At 39.5% G+C, this 23,860-nt stretch overlaps 1 protein-coding gene across 1 annotated transcript in view; it reads right to left on the bottom strand.

Annotated features, from left to right (window-relative positions):
* Positions 1–23,860, bottom strand: part of mast1a (microtubule associated serine/threonine kinase 1a) — a gene marked incomplete at both ends in the record, with an annotated part of 79,207 nt that overhangs the window by 6,359 nt on the left and 48,988 nt on the right. The window contains 15 exons of the mRNA XM_079811767.1: positions 2,173–2,274; positions 2,478–2,643; positions 2,722–2,854; positions 4,087–4,225; positions 5,064–5,272; positions 5,364–5,440; positions 5,764–5,831; positions 10,608–10,740; positions 12,909–13,010; positions 13,813–14,022; positions 14,665–14,740; positions 14,854–15,011; positions 18,317–18,389; positions 21,942–22,017; positions 22,114–22,202. Coding sequence (XP_079667893.1) covers positions 2,173–2,274; positions 2,478–2,643; positions 2,722–2,854; positions 4,087–4,225; positions 5,064–5,272; positions 5,364–5,440; positions 5,764–5,831; positions 10,608–10,740; positions 12,909–13,010; positions 13,813–14,022; positions 14,665–14,740; positions 14,854–15,011; positions 18,317–18,389; positions 21,942–22,017; positions 22,114–22,202 — 1,811 coding nt within the window. The remainder of the gene's footprint in view (positions 1–2,172; positions 2,275–2,477; positions 2,644–2,721; positions 2,855–4,086; positions 4,226–5,063; positions 5,273–5,363; positions 5,441–5,763; positions 5,832–10,607; positions 10,741–12,908; positions 13,011–13,812; positions 14,023–14,664; positions 14,741–14,853; positions 15,012–18,316; positions 18,390–21,941; positions 22,018–22,113; positions 22,203–23,860) is intronic.

Raw genomic sequence — 23,860 nt, 5'->3', positions numbered from 1 at the left:
AGCGGACCTAAAGTTACCGAACCAAAGGCATAGGGATACGGTCACAACCTGATTGGTCGGCTTTTATGATGTATATTTCGCGACAGAGCTTGCTTACCGAACATTCAAAACAATGCTGTGTGCTGGATTAAACGTGATTTGGATTTGGGTGGTTTGGAAGCGGCCCGAGACCCATCTTTTTAGCGGTCTCGGTCCGCTTGTTTGGTGCGCACTAGGGTTTGGATGGCAGCGTTCACATATGTTCAAATGAACCGCACTAACAGAGCAATCGCACCAGGGTTCGTTTTAATCGAACCAAACATGACAAGTGTGAACGCACCCTTAGGGTGCTTTCACACCTGCCTCATTTAGTTCGGTTGAATCGTACTAGAGTTCGTTTTCCCCTTTGGTGTGGTTCATTTGGTCAGGTGTGAATCGCACTCGGGTGCGCACCAAAAGTGGACCAAACAAGCGTCCCAAGACCTAAACCAGCTGCTGTAGTCAGCTGCGCTGTGCATTATGGGATGAGGAAGTGTTTGTTGACAGTTTGCACTTTAGCATGGCAGCTCGTGGACAAACTTGGAGTAGTGAGGAGGTGCGGAGCCTCATTGAAATTTGGTCTGATGACCATATTAGGTCCCAGCTTTCGAAAACTCACAAGAACAGCGCGATCTTCGCTCGACGTGATGAGCGATGTGCGCTCGCCGTTTGCAAGGCATTAGAACGTTGTTTTCAAGCCGCATCCACGCTTCTTTATAGAAATGTATTGTTTGCATATTGTGGTGTATACAAACAATGTAATAGATTATGGCCAGTGACAAAACCAGCCCGCGCAGTTGCAGTTTAGGAAATACGCCATGGCCAATGAGTGATGTGGATGTTGTCATATGACTGCATTTTGGTTCGTTTCAACTGATTCGGACCAAAGCAATCAGTGTGGTGTGAAAAGGAACCAAAAAAGCTGAAAAATGCTACAATGTATAATTGTTTGCCCTTGGTTCGGACCAAATAAACCAAACTAGAGATGAGATGAAAGCACCCTTAATTTATCAGACTGTTTTCCATACAGTGAAAAAACCAGGGACTGGGAGTGTAAATCAGTCTTCTAATGTCACAAAGTTTTGCATGGAATCAAATATGGTGCGTCAAGATGGAGTCACAGCAAACATGAATATACACAAATGAGATGTAAAAACTGTGGTTTTCTCAAATGTTCTGTGCTTTTCTGTACATTTCAATAACTTTTTTTGTCGCTTTCTCCATTTATTTTCATTGTATAGAAAACAGCGACAACTTTCACATTCTGTGACAGAAACCATCATATGGAACAACATGAAACGATGACAGAAATTACATTTTGGCTGAACGATTATATACACTACGGTTCAAAAGTTTGGAGTCAGTGTGATTTTTTAAATAAGAAATTAATACTTTTATTCAGCTAGGACGCATTAAATTGAACAAAACTGAGAGTATGTTACTATAATGTTGCTAAATATATCTATTTCAAATTAATGCCATTCTTTTGAACTTTCTATTCATACAAATATCCTGAAAAAAATCATCATATTAGAATGATTTCTGAAGGATCATGTGACACTGAAGACTGGAGAAATGATGCTGAAAATACAGCTTTGATCACAGGAACAAATTACATTTTAAATAATTGTAAAAGAAATGTATATTAAAATGTCAAAATAATACTGTTTTTACTGTATTTTGATTAAATAAATGCAGCCTTGGTGAGCAGAAGAGACTTCTTTAAAAACATTAAAAATATCTTATCAATCCCGGAAGGCGATCGGCCGGAAGCTAGACATTTTACTTTATAATGTGTAAAATATGGATATTTTTCTTACACACACCCATCGATTCGCTTCAGAAGGCCTTTATTAACCCCCCGGAGCCGTGTGGATTACTTTTATAATGGATGGATGCACATTTTTGGGCTTCAAATTTTGGGCTCCCTTTCACTGCCATTATAAAGCTTGAATTAGCCAGGACATTTTTTTAATATAACTCTGATTGTATTCGTCTGAAAAAAGAATGTCATTTACACCTAGGATGACTTGAGGGTGAGTAAATCATGGGGTAATTTTCATTTCTCGGTGAACTATCCCTTTAAATCGGTCCAATTTGATTCCATGTTGACTTGTTGAAGTCATAAGTTTGTGAAAGCGTGAGTTTGTGTACCTGTGCCCAGTCGCACCAATGGGTTGGTTTGCAGCAAGGCAGAAATCAGGCTCTGAGCATCACTAGGCAACGCCTCATCTCCCACAGGCCAGTCAATATCATCTGCACAAACAAACACAGAAATCTGTAGGCATCCCATTTCAGTTTATGGAATTACAAACATTTGCAAGGAAAATGGAGCGCTTTGGAAGAGGTCTCTGAAGGTGAAAAAAGTGCTTGCTTTTGCACTAATCAACACCGCAGTAGCTGATATTAGCACAGGTGTTGCTTTTGAAGCCAGTGTGAGAAACAACATTCAGACTCACCTGTGATCACCTGACCAAAGAGCTCTTCAGTCGTGGCTCCGAAGAACGGCACGCAGCCCACTAGGAATTCGTAGAGAATGATACCCATGGCCCACCAGTCCACCGGTTTCCCATAGCCCTGCCTGAGAATGACCTCTGGGGCAATATACTCCGGTGTGCCGCACACCTGAGACAGAGACAAAGACATTACGGCCGTGTTTACACCTGGTATGTAATCCCTTTACAATAGGACAAGCTTCCTTACCTGTTTGTCCAGGAACTCCCTGGCGTCCTTCTCGATGTGTCCCTCGTACAGGTTAGTGGTGAGATTCATGAGCCCCATCTTTGACAGGCCAAAATCAGTCAGCTTAATGTGACCCATCGACGTGATCAACAGACTGTGAAAAAGAACTGTCAGTGAGCGTTCACTTCAAAAAGGATGATGACAAGATGAGCCTTACACAAGACAGGGGCGGCATTTGTTTTACAGCTTGTAATGGAGCGCAAACGTCGGTTCTGGAAGTAAAAATCCCATTTATTTTCTCCATAAGGGAATTGATTTTTAACGTTAACTTATTAACCTTTGAACACAGAGCTACTGTGAGCTATATGAGGTTGTTAATCGATGGTATATGCATTTGTTGAAGCCGTCCGCCCACATTATTTCAGCTTATTTGTTAAATAATCATGTCTAACAGAATAAGTCCAAGTGAAAAACTACATTACCCATAATTCTACAGAGAAATCTCCACCAATTAGAAGAGAAACAAGCAAACTGTGCCAACACAACCATCCACTCCCATGAAGCACTGCAAATGACATGCATCTGATTCCCGGTGCTCTCAAACTATTTAAATATTTGTATATTGAATTTTTTTTATTCACCACACGCACACATATATACTGTACTGTTCCAAATATAAGACGAGACGACCCTGATTATAAGACGACCCTCCCTTTTTCAAGATGTACCTTTTGGAAAAAGCCTTTTTGATAAAGAAAATGCTTTCATTCGAAAACAATTTTCATACTGCATATTTGTCATCTTTTCATTTTTGTATTGAAAGTATGGTAAATACTGGTAAAATGTACCAACGGTCACATTTAAAAATAAACACTCTTTGGCATACCATAAAAATAGCCTGTAGTCCATCTGAATTATATAACAATTATGCTATGCTAATTTCATAATGCTCAAACCATGTAGCAGTAGAAATTAAATCTTATGGTAGTTTTGAAATCTGGGCACCGTCTTGTGTTTTAAAATCACATACTGAGGAAGTTTTGTCCCGTCAGCGAGGCGCGAAAAAATGTGTTCAACATAATCATCATCTTTAAATTCATAGTTTTATATTTATTAAGTTTGTAATGTTGTGATTCACCCCATAGTTGGTTGGTTTGGCTTATAACTCTACAATTTTTAAAATGGGAAAAATACTTCCAGAACCAAGGGCGCTGAAAAAATGAACATATATTCATGGACCTTTTGCACTCTATACACAGAGGATATTTATGGGATACATGCGCTTCTCTGTAGGCATTATAATGAGTGAACCATCTTTACACTGACTGCACTTCCACTATTTTACTCGACAGATGACCTCCACTCCAGCAGGGGGCGCTGACTTACTTGTCTGGTTTCAGGTCTCGGTGTACGATGCCATAATTATGAATGTACTCCAGTGCCAAAACAGTCTCAGCAAAGTACATCCGAGCCATCTCCACAGGAAGGGCTCCGATATTCTTCAGAAGGGTTGCACAGTCGCCGCCTAAACGGGAAAATAAGGGGGATTTTAAAATGGCTGAATAACATCCGTACATGTTCGGAACCAATTGACCTATCGGTAGGCCCCTCCCCTCGAACACAGATGAGCCAATGGCAGCTGAGTATCAGTTGCACGGGGACCGGAACTCGGACATCTTTAGGTTTCAGTGCCATAGAGAAACATTGGAGGATCCGAAGCGCTCAACGGTTTGATGGCGTTTTTATGCTACAAAAAATGGTAATGGTGCCTGGGGTACTTGTAACACTGATTCCAGGTATCCTGAGAAGATAGGTAATGGAATTAATTTTATTCCATTTCCTAAACCCAAACAAGACAGAGCAGACTAAGCACATGATTGTTTATCTGTGGTATGCAGCAGGTTCACATCATGGTGTGTTAATCCAATGATGTGGGCGCAGTAACCGCGGGTTCCCTAAGGATTCAACGCCGATCCCAATGAAGACGAAAACATACATTTTCTGGTTGTCATATTCCCATTAAGTTACAATTAAAGTAAATCTATGCTAACGTACAAACCTAAATAACCTAACGTTAACGGTTCTCACGTCATGTAACAGTAATTGTGATCTGTAAACCCTCACTTCCTCATTAATCTTGTTACCCACCATATTTATTTTTAAATCTTTTATATATCCCACTTGAATGCTCCTCAATGAGAGGTGGTCCTTCTGTGTCCAAAATGTATCAAAAAACATCTTGGGACAAAGTTTTCACACTGACAGCTGTCATTGTAAGACAGGAAGCAACTCTGTTTGTTTGTCCGAGTAAGGGGGGCGGGGCTTACCGATAGGTCAATTGCTCAGTGTGTGTGATGCCTTACCCTCTACATACTCCATGACCATACACAGGTGACGGCGTGTCTCAAACGAGCAGAACATGCTGACCACGAAGGGATTCTCAGCGAAGGTCAGGATGTCCCGCTCCACGAACGCCTGCTGGATCTGGTTCCGCAGGATCAGGTTTTGTTTGTTGATCTTCTTCATGGCGAAGCGCTGCCGCGTCTCTCTGTGCCTGACCAAATACACAGCTCTATGATTCAAACGAGAGGGAGAGATCTGTTTCAGCCATATTTACACAATGGCTTTGAGCAATTTCAGGCTGAATAACTGTGTTTTTTTACCCGTACGCTCCGTTGCTGATGAGTTTGATAGTCTGGAAGTCTGATTCACAGGGCGGTTTGATGGCTTTGAGCTTGCCCTAAGAGATAAAAAAAGTGCGATTCAATGCAGGTGAAATAAGTAGACTCACTGGAGGATCATTTCGCTCCCTATGCCGTTTCATTTCTAGCACTTTCATCCAGAATCCCTGCCGCTGCAGTTTTGCTCCGAGAGTTTGCTGAGTCCTTAATTAAAAATATGTTTCGATGTTAAAGAGTGAGAATATTGCAAGCTTATATAACACATCTTGTTCTGTTTTTTCCCCCTCTTTGCTTGAATCACACACTTTATTCTAGTAGGTAAAAGTTATGAATTTTTGGTTATTGCAAAACAAAATAATCATGACTACACCAATGCACTCACTTCAGCCGAGTCGTCCGTCTCTGGCGTGTGTGGGCCCTCACTGTCATAACTCTCCAAATTCACCATTTCTGTATGGGAAGAGGATGTTTGATTAATGATTTCTAATTTTATGTTTTACTATGCAATACATATGTACTTTTTTTTGGAGGAATTAAATGACATAAATGTGTTGTTTAAGAACATCTAAAGTTTTTCGTCAAATGAAACTAAATCAATTAAATTAATATATAATACAGAAATATATTAATAATATACACTACTGTTCAAAAGTTTGGGGCCAGTAAGATTTTTAATGTTTTTGAAAGAAACCAAGGTTGCATTTATTTGATCAAAAATACAGTACAAATTCACAATAACTGTTTTCTATGTATTTTCAAATGTAATTTATTCATGTGATCAAAGCCGAATTTTCAGCATCATTACTCCATTCTTCAGTGTCACATGATCCTTCAGAAATCATTCTGATATGATGATTTGCTGCTCAATAAACATTTATGATTATCATCAATATTGAAAACAGTTTAGTATTTTTGTGGAAACTGATGCATTTTTTCAGGACTCTTTGATTAAAAGAACAGCATTTATTTGAAATAGAAATATTTTGTAACATTATAAATGTCTTTTCTGTCAATTTAATGTGTCCTTGCGGAATAAAAGTAGATATTTATTAAAAATAATAATAATAATAATCTAACTGACCCCAAACTTTTGAATGGCCATACATTTTATGGTTTGTAAATAAATATTTAAATATGCACACACTATATTTGCTATATATCCAAAATTGTGTATACGCAAGCATGCACAATTTATCACTCTCAAGAAATTAAGAGTTATATAAAATTCATAAATAATTAGCCATCTGCCTTTGCCTTTCTATGAGAAATTCAGCAACATATTGCCTAATCGCATCTAAAACAACACCTCCAGTCACCACAGCAACCATCCATTCTAGAGAGAAAAATGAAGCATTGCTGATCTAAATAAAGACTATGATATAAATAAACAACCACAGCGACTCGAGAAAACACTGCAAAACACATAAAACAAGCACTAAAACAGCACTTTCTTTGTCAGCCTCTATCTGAGTTCAGGACAACGGCATGTGGAAAATAACATCTTCAACACATCTGGGATTTTAAACTTCATTTTCTCTGGGATCTTGTTGCAGCCGGAAAATTAAGTGAGGTGACCGAAACGAGTCTTCGCAATTTCACACTAGATTTGAGTGACCTGAGTTAAACCTGCTTTCCCAAGGATACAATTTCACAGTGTCCAACTCGAGCCGGATGAAATGCAGAGTGGCAGGATTTAAATCTGCATCCAGATAAATGATGTGCTGGACTCTGAGATGAAACTCGGACAGAATAGCAATGAACGCAAGGACAAACAAGACTGCGTTACTCTGTGTCCAGCCCAAAGTGAAATATCATTGGACCACAATCTCACTCAATAAAAATGCCAATGAAAATTATTCGAAAAGTCCCAACAGAAATGGATTAGGTATGCATTTTATACACTGCAATTAAGTTAATTGAAAAAAAAATAAAACGTTAAATTAAGTTGTGCAATACCTGTGCCATTAGCGACACTAAACTGTTTTTCAAACGCTATGTATGTCTTCCATTGGTTAGACAAACAGATAGACCCGCCCCAAACTTACACCATTGGTTGAGCCAATGCTAATAATTAGGGCTGGAGGGATGCTGAAACAAACAGACCAAAAATGTATACAGCAGGGCCGTAACCACCATAGGCATTGAGGGGGACAAGTCAAATTGTCCCCCCCAATATTTGACATTTTGTAATGCTGCTTTCCATACCATACCGCTCTATTTGTTGTTAGAATGGCAGACAGTTTAAAATCAATTTTTTTTAGTCTGGTCTGCTTCGGCGAATGAATCGTCAATGTCAAAGAAGGCGGGGCTTAATGTTTACTGAAGATGAATTCCATAGGTATACGGTACTAGGGGTTGATGAGCTACAGATGAGTTGGGACAGAGCAGCGCAAGATGAGCAATTTAGGTTAAAAAGTATATAAATGTCAATTCTTTCTTGAAAACGACAGATGGTTTGGTTAGATAAGACCCTATTCCTCGTCTGCAGAGCCTCTGAAGCCCTTCAAAGCGCTTTGAAACTGCATTGATTTGGACCTACAACATTTTGGTTGCCATTGAGGTCCATTGTGTGAATAAAAATCCTGGAATGTTTTCCTCAAAAACTTAAGGGACTGAAGAAAGAAAGACGCGAACTTGGAAAAGGATCAGGAAATTTTCACTTTAAAGTGAGCTAATCCTTTAAAGCGTCATGGCAGAGCATTAAAGGGGGGGTGAAATGCTGTTTCATGCATACTGATCTTTTGGCACTGTTAAAGACTTGGATTCCCATGCTAAACATGGACACCGTTTCATAAGCTAAGGTGGACGTTTGATGGGAGTATTTCTTTGCCAAAATTAGTACTTCCTGTTAGTCATAAGTTTCGGAAAGTTTTTTTCGATCATGGGTCCGCTTGACGTCAACAGGGCGGAATTTCCTTATATGGGCCGTACGGACAATTCTACCGGAAGAGCGCGCGCGAGAGAGAGAGAGAGCGTGAAAGCAATAGGCTACGCCCATCAGAGCGCTTGCTCGTACAGATGGAATTTGCTTTTACGGATCAACAACTGAGTTGCGCAAATATTTATGTCTGTTCCCTGCATTTCGGTGCCGATTGTTTTATAAACAAGGCCCAGTTCGACGCCGGATTTTCAGATCGCCTAATACTGAAGGATGGAGCGGTCCCAACGATAAAGGTCCCAACGTTGGAACCGCAGGTTTGACTGCTTCAAATGTCTGTTTTTGCCTATGCCCATCAAGTAGCCCAAACATGATCACGTATTGATCAATGGAGCATGCGATGTATAGTGTGTGTACATTTGTTTAGCTGGCCACTATATGTGTATGTTTGTGTATTGTAAAAGCACTCCAAACAACAATACACAAAGAGGGGGGAAATATGTTGAACTAAATAAGCGCGGTTCTTCATTCAAATGCGCTACTATTCCATGTCTTTCTATGTAAACACTAGCCTGACGCGCAAAACCAGTCCGCTTACTACAAATCATGTCTACACAAACCACGCGTAAACACACACACACACACACACACACACACACACACACACACACACACACACACACACACACACACACACACACACACACACACACACACACACACACACACACATTGTAACACTCGCGCTTGACATGGTGTTCTAAATAACACAAGCCGCTAAACATATTATATAGTTAGTGTAACTTATACCACATAGTCGACGTCCTGCTCTAGTCGTTTTTGCTGCTGCTCCTGTTCAACTTCAGCCTCTGGGTCTGATTCCGGATCATAGATGTATGGCTGTATCTGATTAAAAGCCATTTTTTATGTTGAATAAAGTTTTTTTCCGCTTTTAGGGATGACGCAGCTTTCAGATGCACTCAACACAGTAACAGCGGCGCGCGCTCGACATTCTTTAGCTCCGCCCACACGATACGCCCCCAGCCGCACGGCTTTTTCCGGAAAGACTCGGAACAGCGCATCTTCCTTTTATAATTATAATAAAAATAAAGACTTTTCGGAGATATGCAGGATGCAGTGCTACTCTATAGGTACTCAAGATTGACATGAGACTGACTGAAACTGAGTGTTTCCCCACCCCTTTAAAGTCGTCTAGTCTGAGAAACCCCTAGTAGGTACCACATTTAGGTTGAAACTTCACAAAAAAGTATGTTCAATATAGTACGAATGTGTGTAGCGTGAATGAAATTTGGACGTACTACATCCTCCATGTTGTCATGTGACCTACGGTGTCAGATGCGCTTCACCGCCATCGAAAGAGCACTTCAGGAGTAGGTCATGCGGGTACTTTTCGTCTACTGTGAATTCAGACGGTCTACTCTGTTGGCATACTTTTTTGTTGTTGTTGCATACTATATAGTAGTTGAAGTATTCTATTCTCGGGCTGCGTCCGAATTCACATGCTCTCTTGAGTAGGTACTTATTTTGAATACGTAATTACTTCATGGCCGCTAAAAAAGTATGTTCTATATAGTATGAGTGCGTGTAGCATGAATGTAATCTAAACGCACACGATTCACCATGTTGTCATTATCACGTTATCTACCTAAGTTACATCGCTTCACTGCCATTCATAAATCCTCTCCCGTGGCCTCATGGGATAGTAAAGTGTCCATCGTATGCACATTTCAGAATCTCGCCGCGCCGGAAGTAGTGGATCATCCGGGTACTTTTCGCCTGCTCTTTTATGAGTACTGTGAATTCGGACATACTACTCTTGTCACATACTGTTTTTCGCATACTATAAGGTAGGAAAGTATGCGATTTCGGATGCAGTCACAGTGTTTGCACAGTGGTAATCAACATGCAAATGGTTTACATATATCTGTAAATAAAGCTGCAAGTAGAGTATTTTAACATTCACTCTTCAGCTTTAAATAAACAGACCGAGCAGCATTAAAAGAAACCAAAGTGCATTTTTTTGCTAGAGAAGTGTTTTGTTGTGTTTAGCTGTGAGAGAGAGTAAGTGTATGTTTATAACAAAAGCCCCATTACTCCGAGCCGGCTGCTGTTTGCCAGGTTCACAGCGGTGCTTACACATTTCCCTGCGTTCTTGGCAGAAATACAAACTTCCCACCGCCTGTGCGTTACCTTAACCTGTTCCATAATCTCAACGATGTCTCTCAGTATGACCTACATTTCCTCTCCTCTGGCTTCCTCTACGCTCGTTTCCTCTACAGACGAGCACGCTCTTTGTGAAGATGTTCAGTCGCGTTCGTGTCTCTCACCTTCCAGAGGGTCTCTGGTCAGGCCGAGCTGGCTGATGATGTATCGTGGGATGTCGGTTTTCATTAGCTGGCCCTCTTTAGCGTGGTCTTCTGCTGCCTCCAGGAGGTGGTAGAACTCTTCAGGGTTAAACTCCTGAGGAAACAAGGGGGAAAGGGAATTTTTGGTCAATTGCAGCATTCTGTAGTAAAATAAACCACCTTTTTTAAACATGTGAAATTGTATTACAATTTAAAATAACTGTTTTGGACTATATTTTAAAATGTAAGGGTGTACTCACACTAGGCCCGGTTGGCTGGTACCGTGCCCGATCACGATTGCCCCCCCCCCCCCCCCCCCACACACTCCCCCGCTGGCCTGCACTCACATTGCACTTAACGTACCGGGCCTGAGCACACTTACGTCATTCACAGTGCAACTTTTTGTTTTGAAGAAGACAGGAAGAATATTCGCTAATAGACTGCCTAAAAGATTTATAATTTATGCTGCGCAGCGATTTTGACTTGATTGCACTGCACGCATTACTTTGATGGATAATACATAATTATTATTATTTACATAATTATTATTATGACTTTGATGGAGGAATTTGCAGCTACAAACTACAATCTATGTTCAGCAATAAGGTGAGAACCAGACCCGTTATAAACCTAAATATACTTGAATTCATTGAATAGTGCATCCAAGTAGTAATAGTTCTGTGTTTGCTGTCATAATGTTGGCATGTGTCCGGCGCAGTTAGCGATCACACTACATGCGTACAGCGCCCGAGCCCAACCAAACCCGCGCTCTGGACCACCTCTTCCAAGCGGGCCAGGGCCGGCTAAACGAACAGGGCACAGTTAAAACCGCCTAGTGTGAGTTCACTCGTTTTCGGTTGTCCACTGTAGGTGGTAGGTCATTTAGTGTCAATGCTCCTAAATTATGGAATTCGCTTCCCCTACCATTACGTAATATCTCATCTCTGTCTACCTTCAAGACCCAGCTAAAGACATATCTATTTAATTTGTATTTTGAATAATGTGGCTATATAAGACCTGTGCTTGTATTGTGTATGTGGGTGTGCAAATGTACTGTCTAACACTATGTAAAGCGGCCTTGAACTATGGAAAGGCGCTATATAAATAAAACTACTTCTTCTTCTACACCCTAATTTATTCCTTTGATCAAAGCTGTATTTTCAGCATCATTACTCCAGTCTTCAATGTCACATGACCCTTCAGAAATCATTCTGATATGATGATTTGATGCTCAAGAAACATTTATGACATGGGCTTCGGAACCATTGTATGTGGGTGTGACAAGACCCACCCACTTTTTACGACCAATGATATTAGACCCACTCACTTTTGTCGTCTCTAATTCAGCGCATGTCTGTTCACCCCTAATCGATAAACACTTATTATTAAACACATTAGACGCTTTATTTCCACTTTTCTAATATTTTCTTCATTTTTATTGAAAATAAATGCCTTTCTGATCTGATATGTGATGAGAAAAGGGAGTAGAGCGAGTTCAGCAAAAGGCGAATTCGAACCGCGGGTTGATTTGCGTCAAAACATGATGCCATGGGTCTTAGTCCTACACTATTGCCGCTCTAAATTATAAGGTGATTACCGTAATCTTGTCTTGTCCAACTAGACATTTAGCAAACAAGCCGATATATTTGTCCTTAATGTAAATGGACTCTACCCCAGTAAAATTTTCTGAGAGAGGACCCATCCACATTTTTTTTTGCTTCCGATGCCCATGATTTATGATTATTATCAATGTGGAAAACAGTTGTGCTGCTTAATATTTTTGTGGAAAATTTTATGAAAATGAAATTGCCTTTACTGTCAGGTTTGATCAATTAATATGAAAAAACGCACCTATTCTTAAATTTCGAATGATAGCGTAGATTTGTTTACTATGCAGCTGTCTTGAATATTTGTTTTTGATTGCATGCTGATATTTTATTTGCTAGGTCAATTTTTTTTATAAATAATTCTCAACTCAACCCAGTATTTCATGTCCACATATGTATTTATCTGGTGATCCATACTATTTATTTATCCAGTGATCCATATTTCCAGTGGTTGCACTGCTGGGGGCCTTTTGTGTTTGATAATACCAGTCCAGGGTTTTGTTACACTGAAGCCTTTCAACACACTGTACTTTCTTCTCCTGACCCTTGGTGACCCCATCAGCCAGTTGTTATGGCAACTGCACAACGTAGGCTGAAGAAGCAACCAAGCCCAGCAACAGGCAGATCAAGTCGTGTGTGTGTGTGTGTGTGTGTGTGTGTGTGTGTGGACTCTCACCAGACATTCAAGCAGTCGGGCAGGGCGGGAGATGATGATGAAGAGTTTCTTCACCAGCTCTGAGATGAAGGTCATCTCCGAGCTCTCTGATCGCTCATAAGCCTGACACACAACACAAGACAATTTATGGGTGATTCTTCAATTAGGACCACTTTTAACTACTCACAATCTTAAATGGAAAATTTAACTTCTGGTCAGCCAACAGTTTGGACACACTTGAGTGAATTTATATTTCTCAGGACTCTTGATATTAAGTTTGTATACAAATATATATTTTTTACCAAATCTGAAGCTCAAAGAAAAGATTTGCTCATGGCTGTAGTGAATGGAGGACCAAAGTCAAAATTAAATCATTACACAAACATTTAAATGAATCATTAAAACACAATTAAATACTTAATAAAAACAATTAAATAATTGAATTAGTTAATAAATAATTTCATTTGCATGGTTATGGTCATCAGTCAACAATATGTAAAAAATCAGAATATTTAATGTAATTAAACATTAATTTGGCCCTCCAGAAACATATATTAAATATGTTTCCAAATTCTTTTAAACATGTAAAGTGAAAAGAATTTTAATTGAAAAATATTGCAAACATAAGGCAAATCCTGTCATTTTAACCTATTTAATGTAATTTAACTAATTAGAGATGCAATCAAATAATAAGCAAACATTGAGCTAATGGAATATTATGGTACTAAGGAACGGTTTAATAATCCAATTAAATGAAGTGAGATGTTAATTAATATCAGCTATTAATATCCGGCTGAACGACAGCAGAAATGCACAATTCTCCAGTTTTATCACTGTAAAGCTGCTTTAAATCATTATGCATTGTATGCATAAAGGTGACTTGACTTGACTCATATCCATCCCACACATTTAGACTCGAGCTCACTTCATGCAGTAGCTTCTCCAGGTTTTCCTGCAGCTCATAGAAGTAGACGGTGGTGATGAGGCCTTCACGGGATTTGGTCAGGCAGTTTCGGGACAGCTCTGCGATCTGGTGGTGGATGAAGCTGAGGACCCCGTCGGCCAGCGGCAGCACGTTCTCAGGCGAGTACAACTCGATGAATTCAGCCAAACGCTCCTCCATCTGAGCTGTGGCCTGAACGTAATGGATAGACAACTTTAAATAACGTTTTTGATAGGGAATATATTGTGGACTGCAGCTTCAGAAACAAACCAGGGTTCAAAATTAACACTCTACAATATTTCTGGAAAATAATACGACATTATGGTCGATTCTGCTCACCAAAGTTGCATTTATGTAATCAAAAATACAGTAAAAAACAGCAATATTGTGAAATATTATTACAATTTAAAATAACTTTTTTTTATTTGCATTTATCTAAATATGTCATTTATTCCTGCGATGCAAAGATGAATTTTCAGCATCATTACTAAACTAGGGTTCAAAATTAACACTCGATAATATTTCTGGTAAATAATACAACAGTGTTATCACAGAGCAAAGCTCTTAGGATTTTCTTTATTCAAAATATGATTTCATATATTTTGGGGTGTAACATGACACATTTTTTTTTTCATGTTTTGTGAAGTTCGCCCTTATGGCTGGTAAATGTACCCACCTTTGACTAGTGCAAATGTCCAAACGTATGTGCAACGCTCAAGTAACGTCTAACAAATATAATATGTGCATGGATTCACAAATGACATGATTTTAAAAACACAGAAGTCTCTTAATAATCTGATATTAGTCTTCAGTGTGTGTTCGTGTTTTGCTAACCTTAGGGAACCGCTCCTTATAAACATGGTTCATCATAACAATCTCATTGTCGTAGCAGGAAGGTGATCGCCCTGGACTGTAGAGAGAAACAGAGAGGATGAAAATAAAGCAGAAGAAAGAAGACGACTAAGAGACATTTGGCATAAAGTGGCTGTAATGTGCTTAAGATGTTTAAGTGAGCATGTGTACCTAAGACTCCGGGAGCGTGGCCGCACATGTGGCGATCTCCTTCCGTCATCATCAGTGATGCTCTCAGTGCTGCCAAAGTGCTTGGACAGGAAGTGCAGCTCGTCCATTGTGGGCTGGAACGGCAACTGATGGAGCCGCTCCTGGGACGAGCTGGAAGACTAAAGAAACCACACGTTTATATACTTCCACTGACGCTTAAGACACAGAACACGTCCTACAATACTACCAGCCATTAGCTTTGAAAATAGCAACAATTAGACATATAAATAAGAGAATGCTTTTATTAACACAACAGATTTATTTACTCTTCATTTTATCAAAATTATGACACCCAAAACAGCTGTTCTCAAAGCATGACTCAATAAAATTTCAATTAAACTTAGGAAACAGAAATATAAACATGTATCTTTCAAAGAAACATCGCTATTATGTCCTGACAGAATAAAAAAAAGGTAATTAAAAAAAATTAATTACACTTTTTTTTATATTTATGAAAACATTCAAAAAATCTGATTATGACTCCTCATTAAAAAAATACGTAAATAAATAAATAAAATTAACACATATAATAAGGTCCTCATTAAAATTTATATATGTAAATAAATAAAACTAACACATAATAAAATCAATAAATCAACAAATAAATACAATTAACACATAATAAAATGAATGAATAAATAAATAAATAAAACAAACACATACAATAAAATAAATAAATAAATAAAATTAACGCATATAATAAGGTCCTCATTAAAATATGTATGTAAATAAATAAATAAAACTAACACACAATAAAATCAATAAATCAACAACTAAATAAAATTAACACATATAATAAAATGAATAAATAAATAAATAAAACAAACAAACATATAAAATAAATAAATAAATAAAATTAATGCATATAGGCCTAATAAGGTCCTCATTAAAATATATATGAAAATAAATACATAAATAAATAAATAAAATTAACACATATAATAAGGTCCTCGTTAAAATATATATGTAAATAAATAAATAAAACTAACACACAATAAAATCAATAAAACAACAAATAAATAAAATTAACATACAATAAAATGAATGAATAAATAAATCAAATGAACACATAATAAAATTAACACATATAATAAAATCAATAAATAATTCACATGACACTTTTATTTATTAAGTTTTCGATATTTTAGTATTTCAACTTAAACTGAGGAATGCTGACTTGCCAACTATTTGAATAAAAGTTTTGATTTTATTCCGGTTAATGTTTATTTTAAGGAATGAAATATTTTTTTAATGGTTTTAGTTTTAATTAACAATATAACCCTGGTGTTGACACATTGAATAATAAGGAAAAACACATTTTGTAAGAAAATGCTAATAATAATCCCTTGGTACATCCTCTGTTTTTATGGGGTTGCTACATCTTTGGCGGTTGTTTGCAGTCTAAAGGCAGAATCATGGCTTCAGTCAGCATGCTCAAATACTCAGAGCCACTGAGAGACATTTTAGAAGGTTTAAGGTCTGAGTCTGACACAATGCTGTTATTTGTGTGTGTTCTGTGTGTCCAGCGCAGTAAATCCAGGACAGATTAGTGACCCAAACGAGTGGAGCGAAACTGTAAAAGTAACACTGGCTGGTTGTAATGATTTTCATTCCCACTCGACGTTCCCCTGTGGTAGTGAGTGAATGACTTTAGTTTGAACAACAAATATGTCACTGTAGAGTCAACAGGAGGACGAAATGAGAGAAACCAGACGAAACCTCTCTCACAGCAGCACAACCAATTAAACCATCATTCCCACTATCTGCAATCTCTGAAAAGCATTTCATCATTGAGTACTCAAATACACAGACATGGTTAGAAATGATTATTTAATGACAAACAACAACAGCGCAGTTCAAACAGCCTTGAAATGGATGAATAAACTGCCCAGACACCAATGGTGAATTCATGGTCTCGTTAAAAAATGTTAATGTTAAGTTAATATGTTTAAGGCTACTGATGTTGGTTTTTCTTGGCTTCATTCTATCATCTGTGACCTGAATCTCCTGAATCAATCAGCTGCTTTATATACACACCGATCAGGCATAACATTATGTCCTAATATTGTGTTGGTCCCCCTTTTGCTGTCCAAACAGCCCTGACCCGTCGAGGCATGGACTCCACTAGACCCCTGGAGGTGTGCTGGGGTATCTGGCACCAAGATGTTAGCAGCAGATCCTTTAAGTCCTGTACGTTGTGAGGTGGGGCCTCCATGGATCGGACTTGTTTGTTCAGCACATCCCACAGATGCTCGATTGGATTGAGATCTGGGGGATTTGGAGGCCAAGTCAACACCTCAAACTCGTTGTTGTGCTCCTCAAACCATTCCTGAATCATTTTTGCTTTGTGGCAGGAGCATTATCTGCTGAAAGAGCCACAGCCACCAGGGAATACCGTTTCCATGAAAGGGTGAATACACTTTTGATAGAGACTGACCACAGCAGACCGGGAACACCCCACAAGAGCTGCAGTTTTGGAGATGCTCTGACCCAGTCGTCTAGCCGTCACAATTTGGCCCTTGTCAAACTCTCGCTCAAATTCTTACTCTTGCCCATTTTTCCTGCTTCTAACACATCAACTCTGAGGACAAAATGTTCACTTGCTGCCTAATATATCCCACCCACTAACAGGAGCCGTGATGAAGAGATAATCAGTGTTTTTCACTTCACCTGTCATAATGTTATGCCTGATCGGTATATATATACCGTTAATGCAATAATTTTTTTTAGATAATGTTATTAGAATTAAATATTAATTGTAATAATATATTTTAATATTTCTTTTTTTTATTAATAATATTATATATATATATATATATATATATATATATATATATATATAATGCAAAACAGAAGCATTTTTACTAGTGGCTTCACACTTTTGAACACACTGTATATGCTAATGTAACTTCACTCAGATATCCATATTCATGCGTGGAATGTGAGGTTGAGCTCATTATTTTCAGGCATTTGAGAAAATAAAAATGACTTCTTTTTTCAACTTTACAACCCATCTTTGATCTCGGAAAAAGATGGCAAGTTGCTGTAATGAAACCCCATTCTAAATAAAAAATATTATAAATGAATGAATATAGATATAATTAAAATAAATGTACAGTAAATATCTGTAAATGTCACCAGATGTCCCTTTTTATAAATTAAAACATAGAAATCTTGCATTGGATCTAGACAATGCACTATTTTCCCTTTAAGTTTTACCATATAATTTCACCCATTATGATTCTTTCAAACCTTTTCTTGATTCATCCTGTTTTGACTTTCCATTTAATACACATCCACATCCATTTAAGTAGCGATGGTAGCGGTGTAACTCACTGTCTGCAGTGGCTTACAGCACCTTTAAGTGACTATCTAGTCAAAAATATAAAAGCAGAAGCATTCTATGGATTGGTTTTTCATGTACCGTTGAGCTGGGTGTGTTGGTCCCATATCCAGAGGAGGGAAGAGAGGCCAGAGACCAGCGTCTGCCATCAGCCCTGCGGAGAGAGACAGAGTCAAGCTTCATCATCCTTACCAACATTTACCAGACTTTACATAGTAACCATAGTCTATGTGAGTTTACAATGGCGGTGGCAGCGTTTGAAGCTTGTTTGCGTTTGATATTTCTTGTGTAAAACATGTAATGTGACCCAGTTATCACAGTGCTTTGTGGGCAGAGTTTATAAGTCCATTTCATGTGGCGGCATTCTTGTGCGGTTGCTAGGCAACCATCACATTTCTACACTGTTTAGAGCATATTTCGGGCCCGGGCAACGTTCCCAGTGGGGTCATTAAAACTGTCATCCTACAACATTAGAAGAGAGCAGAACCAAAGCTTCCACATAATGAACGTATGAAGAGAGCATCTCAGCAGGGACGAACCGACCCGATGAACCTATCGGACATTTTTTGATCATGGCCATTGCAAACTTTTGTTGTGATGTACTGCTGCTGCACCGGGCTGGGTTGTGTCCTCTTTGTCAGGCACTATATTTCATGTTCCTGTGTTTGCTGTGAGCAGAAGCTCTGTGCTTTGGCCAGGATTGATGATTCATGCTGTGCAACCATCTCTCTGCGTGAGATTTATATTGGCAAAATCCAATATTAGCCCTCGCGTCAGACAGGAAAGAACGCACGGATCAATCGTCTGTCTCTCGTCCCTCAATCTCTCCTTCACACTCGTCTTTCAGACAAACGTCTGTGTGGCGGGCTGTCGTTCGCTGAGGAGTGATGCTGAGATAAGTGTGTATCTCCTGCCTGCTGTCCACAAACATACTTGATCTTCACAATGAAGAACCTCTCTGACCTAACTCAGCTTTAAGAAAGAAATCGGATTTAATAAAATATGGTACATTTTGAAAAAATTGTGATTTGGCTACAATTAGTCCATGCAAATGCACTACAATACAGAAAAAACATAAATAAATCAGTTTATCTTAATGTTTCAATGGCAATTTGTTGTGCTAGTAGTGGTAGCAGTAGTGCATTGCTTAATGCCATGTCAACATCGAAGGCTATTTTCATGACAAGAAAGAATAGATAGATGGATGGATGCTGGATGGATGGTGGATGGATGATAGATGATGGATGGATGGATGGATGGATGATAGATGATGGATGGATGGATGGATGATGGATGGTGGGTGGATGGATGATAGATGATGGATGGATGGTGGGTGGATGGATGGATGGATGATAGATGATGAATGAATGAATGAATGAATGAATGAATGGATGGATGGATAGTGGGTGGATGGATGATAGATGATGGATGGATGGATGAATGGATGATAGATGATGGATGGATGGTGGGTGGATGGATGATAGATGATGGATGGATGGATGATAGATGAATGATGAATGGATGGATGGTGGGTGGATGGATGATAGATGATGGATGGATGGATGGATGGATGGTGGGTGGATGGATGGTTGAGGGTTGACAGACGGATGGATGGATGATAGATGATGGATGGATGGTGGGTGGATGGATGATAGATGATGGATCGATGGATGATAGATGATAGATGAATGGATGGATGGTGGGTGGATGGATGATAGATGATGGATGAATGGATGGATGGTGGGTGGATGGATGGATGAGGGTTGACAGACGGACGGATGGATGATAGATGATGGATCGATGGATGATAGATGATGGATGAATGGATGGATGGTGGGTGGATGGATGAAAGATGATGGGTGAATGGATGGATGGTGGGTGGATGGATGAGGGTTGACAGACGGACGGATGGATGATAGATGATGGATGAATGGATGAATGGATGGATGGTGGATGATGGATGATGGATCGATGGATGATAGATGATGGATGAATGGATGGATGGATGATGGATCGATGGATGATAGATGATGGATGAATGGATGGATGGTGGGTGGATGATAGATGATGGATGAATGGATGGATGGATGAGGGTTGACAGACGGACGGATGGATGGTGGGTGGATGGATGAGGGTTGACAGACGGACGGATGGATGATAGATGATGATGAATGGATGGATGGTGGGTGGATGGATGAGGGTTGACAGACGGACGGATGGATGATAGATGATGGATGAATGGATGGATGGTGGATGATGGATCGATGGATGATAGATGATGGATGAATGGATGGATGGTGGGTGGATGGATTATAGATGATGGATGAATGGATGGATGGTGGGTGGATGGATTATAGATGATGGATGAATGGATGGATGGTGGGTGGATGGATTATAGATGATGGATGAATGGATGGATGGTGGGTGGATGGATGAAAGATGATGGATGAATGGATGGATGGTGGGTGGATGGATGAAAGATGATGGATGAAAGGATGGATGGTGGGTGGATGGATGATAGATGATGGATGAATGGATGGATGGTGGGTGGATGGATGAGGGTTGACAGACGGACGGATGATAGATGATGGATGAATGGATGGATGGTGGATGATGGATCGATGGATGATAGATGATGGATGAATGGATGGATGGTGGATGATGGATCGATGGATGATAGATGATGGATGAATGGATGGATGGTGGATGGTGGATGATGGATCGATGGATGAATGGATGAATGGATGGATGGTGGGTGGATGGATGATAGATGATGGATGGATGTATGGATGGTGGGTGGATGGATGATAGATGATGGATGAATGGATGGATGATAGATAGAAAATAAAGTAAAAATTAAAATAAATAAACTTCTTAATGCCATGTCAGCAGCAAAGGCTATTTTCAGGACAAGAATGAATGAATGATAAATAATCTTCAATCAGAAAATCTATTTTTCAAGTGTAGTTATTATTTCTATAGGGAACTGATGTGATGTAAATGCAAAAAGCCACAGCAATCATAACTTGTGATTGTACATCTTCTGCAAGTTCACCCCATCATTTATTTGTGGGGGAAAAATCCTTATATTTTATAAACGCCATATACGCTTTTTCAAAATGCAAAGGAAAAAATAGCAACATCAAGTGTGTATTGATCTAGAGATTGCTCTGGGTGTGGAGCATGTTGAGTCCTGAGACTGCTGAAGAGAACAGCTCTACTTCAGGGAAAACAACATCGACCAAATGCAGCGAAATGTGCAATTTCAGTCACACAATGTGTTCCTCAAATCTGATCTCCAGGACTGACTGTCCACAAGTGAGGAAATCATCTTTGGTTAAGAAGTCAGTGTTTCCGGTGTAAGTTGTTGGCATCGATCAGCGTGACGGAAAGACACTCTTCCACAAGAGAGAGTGGCGGTCAGTGTGGAAACAGAGCTGGGAAAACTGGGATGTCCATCCTGACGTCTCACAATGGTACTAAAGGGGTAAGAGACATTACTTCATTCTGAAATCGCTCACTTGTTCCCTATTCACCAAGCAGCACAAGTGCCCATGAGATGAAGATGGGAGATTTGAGAGGGTGCATGCGTGTCCCAGTCAGATAACTGCCATTGGGATGAGTGAGAATGAGACACCAGATGTCTGAACAAGGTCTGTCCGATCAAATCAAGAGCAGCTTCTTGTTTGTTTGCTTATTTATTTACCTTCTGGATGATGCGAAAGAGAAATGGGCCGGTGCGCTGGGGGAGAACGTCCTGGGACTGTCCAGCGGACTGCTTCCTGTGAGATGGACAGAGGCAGCCAGGGTGAGAACGACACATGCAGAGACACTGAAGGTTTGCCTACCGCAGCATGTGGTCAGAGATGAGTGCTCACCTATGTGTCCCGGTAGAGGAGAGTGAGGCCGAGGAAGAGTGGGCGACGTGCTGGTCAAGATCAGACTCTTCCGGTTACTGGTGCGACAGCTGAAAAACAAACAACAACACACGATCATGACACTCGCCAGGGGAAATCACACACATTCAGAAGCAGATATTAAAGAAAATAGACAATGATATGCTTGTATCTAGTCTGCATATAAATAAAGGAAAAGAAATTAAATTATATACGTAATTATTATATAAATGTATATTTACACACACACACACACACACTTATATACTGTGTATATATAATTTCTATATAAAGCAAAAAAAAAAATATATAATTTATTTGCTTTATATAGAAATTATATATATATATACACATACACATTCGTAATCTACTTCTGAAATCACACACACACACACACACACACATGTTTGTTTTTGTTAAATGTGAGGACATTCCATAGGCGTAATGGTTTTTATACCGTACAAACCGTATTTTCTATCCCCTTACACTGCCCCTGCCCCTAAACCTACCCATCACACACACACACACACACACACACACACACACACACACACACACACACACACACACACACACACACACACACACACACACACACACACACACACACACACACACACACACACACACACACACACACACACACACACACACACACACACTGCCCCTGCCCCTAAACCTAGCCCTCACAGGAGACTGTGCAGTTTACTTTCTGTGAAAAAAAAAACTTGTTCTGTGTGATTTATAAGCATTTTGAAAAGTGAGGACATGGGGAACGTCCTCATATTTCACCCTCTTTTTGTAACACCTATGTCATACCCATGTCATTATACACATTTGTGTCCTGATATTTCACAAAAACATGCCCATATTTGTAATCTATTTCTGAAATTATACACACACATACATACACACAAACAGTATACACACACACACACACACACACACACACACACACACACACACACACACACACACACACACACACACACACACACACACACACACACACACACACACACACACACACACACATTTGTAATCTATTTCTGAAATTATACACATATATATACACACACACACACACACACACACACATATATTCGTAATCTATTTCTGAAATTATACACACACACACACACACACACACACACACACACACACACACACACACACACACACACACACACATATTTGTAATCTATTTCTGAAATTATACACACACACATATATATATGTGTATATGTGTGTGTATAATTTCAGAAATAGATATACACACACACACACACACACACACACACACACACACACACACACACACACACACACACACACACACACACATATTCGTAATCTCAAAACAGAGTTTCTGACCTCAGAGAACTGCTGAGACTGAGGAATAAAGTTACAGCGAGTGAAGCCGAACATGGGGACAAACGAGAAAGTGAAATGGCCTGCTGCCACGGCAACAATGCCGACAGCCTCCACAGGACGAATCAGCCTTGCGATTGGCTGGTTAAGACTTCCCCATCACATCCAATAAAACTCCCTGAGATACAGCTGGAGATGACAGCCGCATTTAATGACATGATGCAATAACCGGAAAGTTGATTTGCATAGTGTAAAGAACTTGCTCATCACACCTGATCTAGATGTGTGTGTGTGTGTGTTTCAACGAATATCGACTGAAATCTCGAGTGATCCTCCCATGTTATCCCACTGCTCTGCT

The sequence above is a fragment of the Gobio gobio genome, assembly GCF_949357685.1.
Source record: "Gobio gobio genome assembly, chromosome: 3".
Taxonomy (NCBI): domain Eukaryota; kingdom Metazoa; phylum Chordata; class Actinopteri; order Cypriniformes; family Gobionidae; genus Gobio; species Gobio gobio.
Note: the sequence above shows the minus strand (reverse complement) of the source record. Positions and strands in the feature narration are given on the sequence as shown.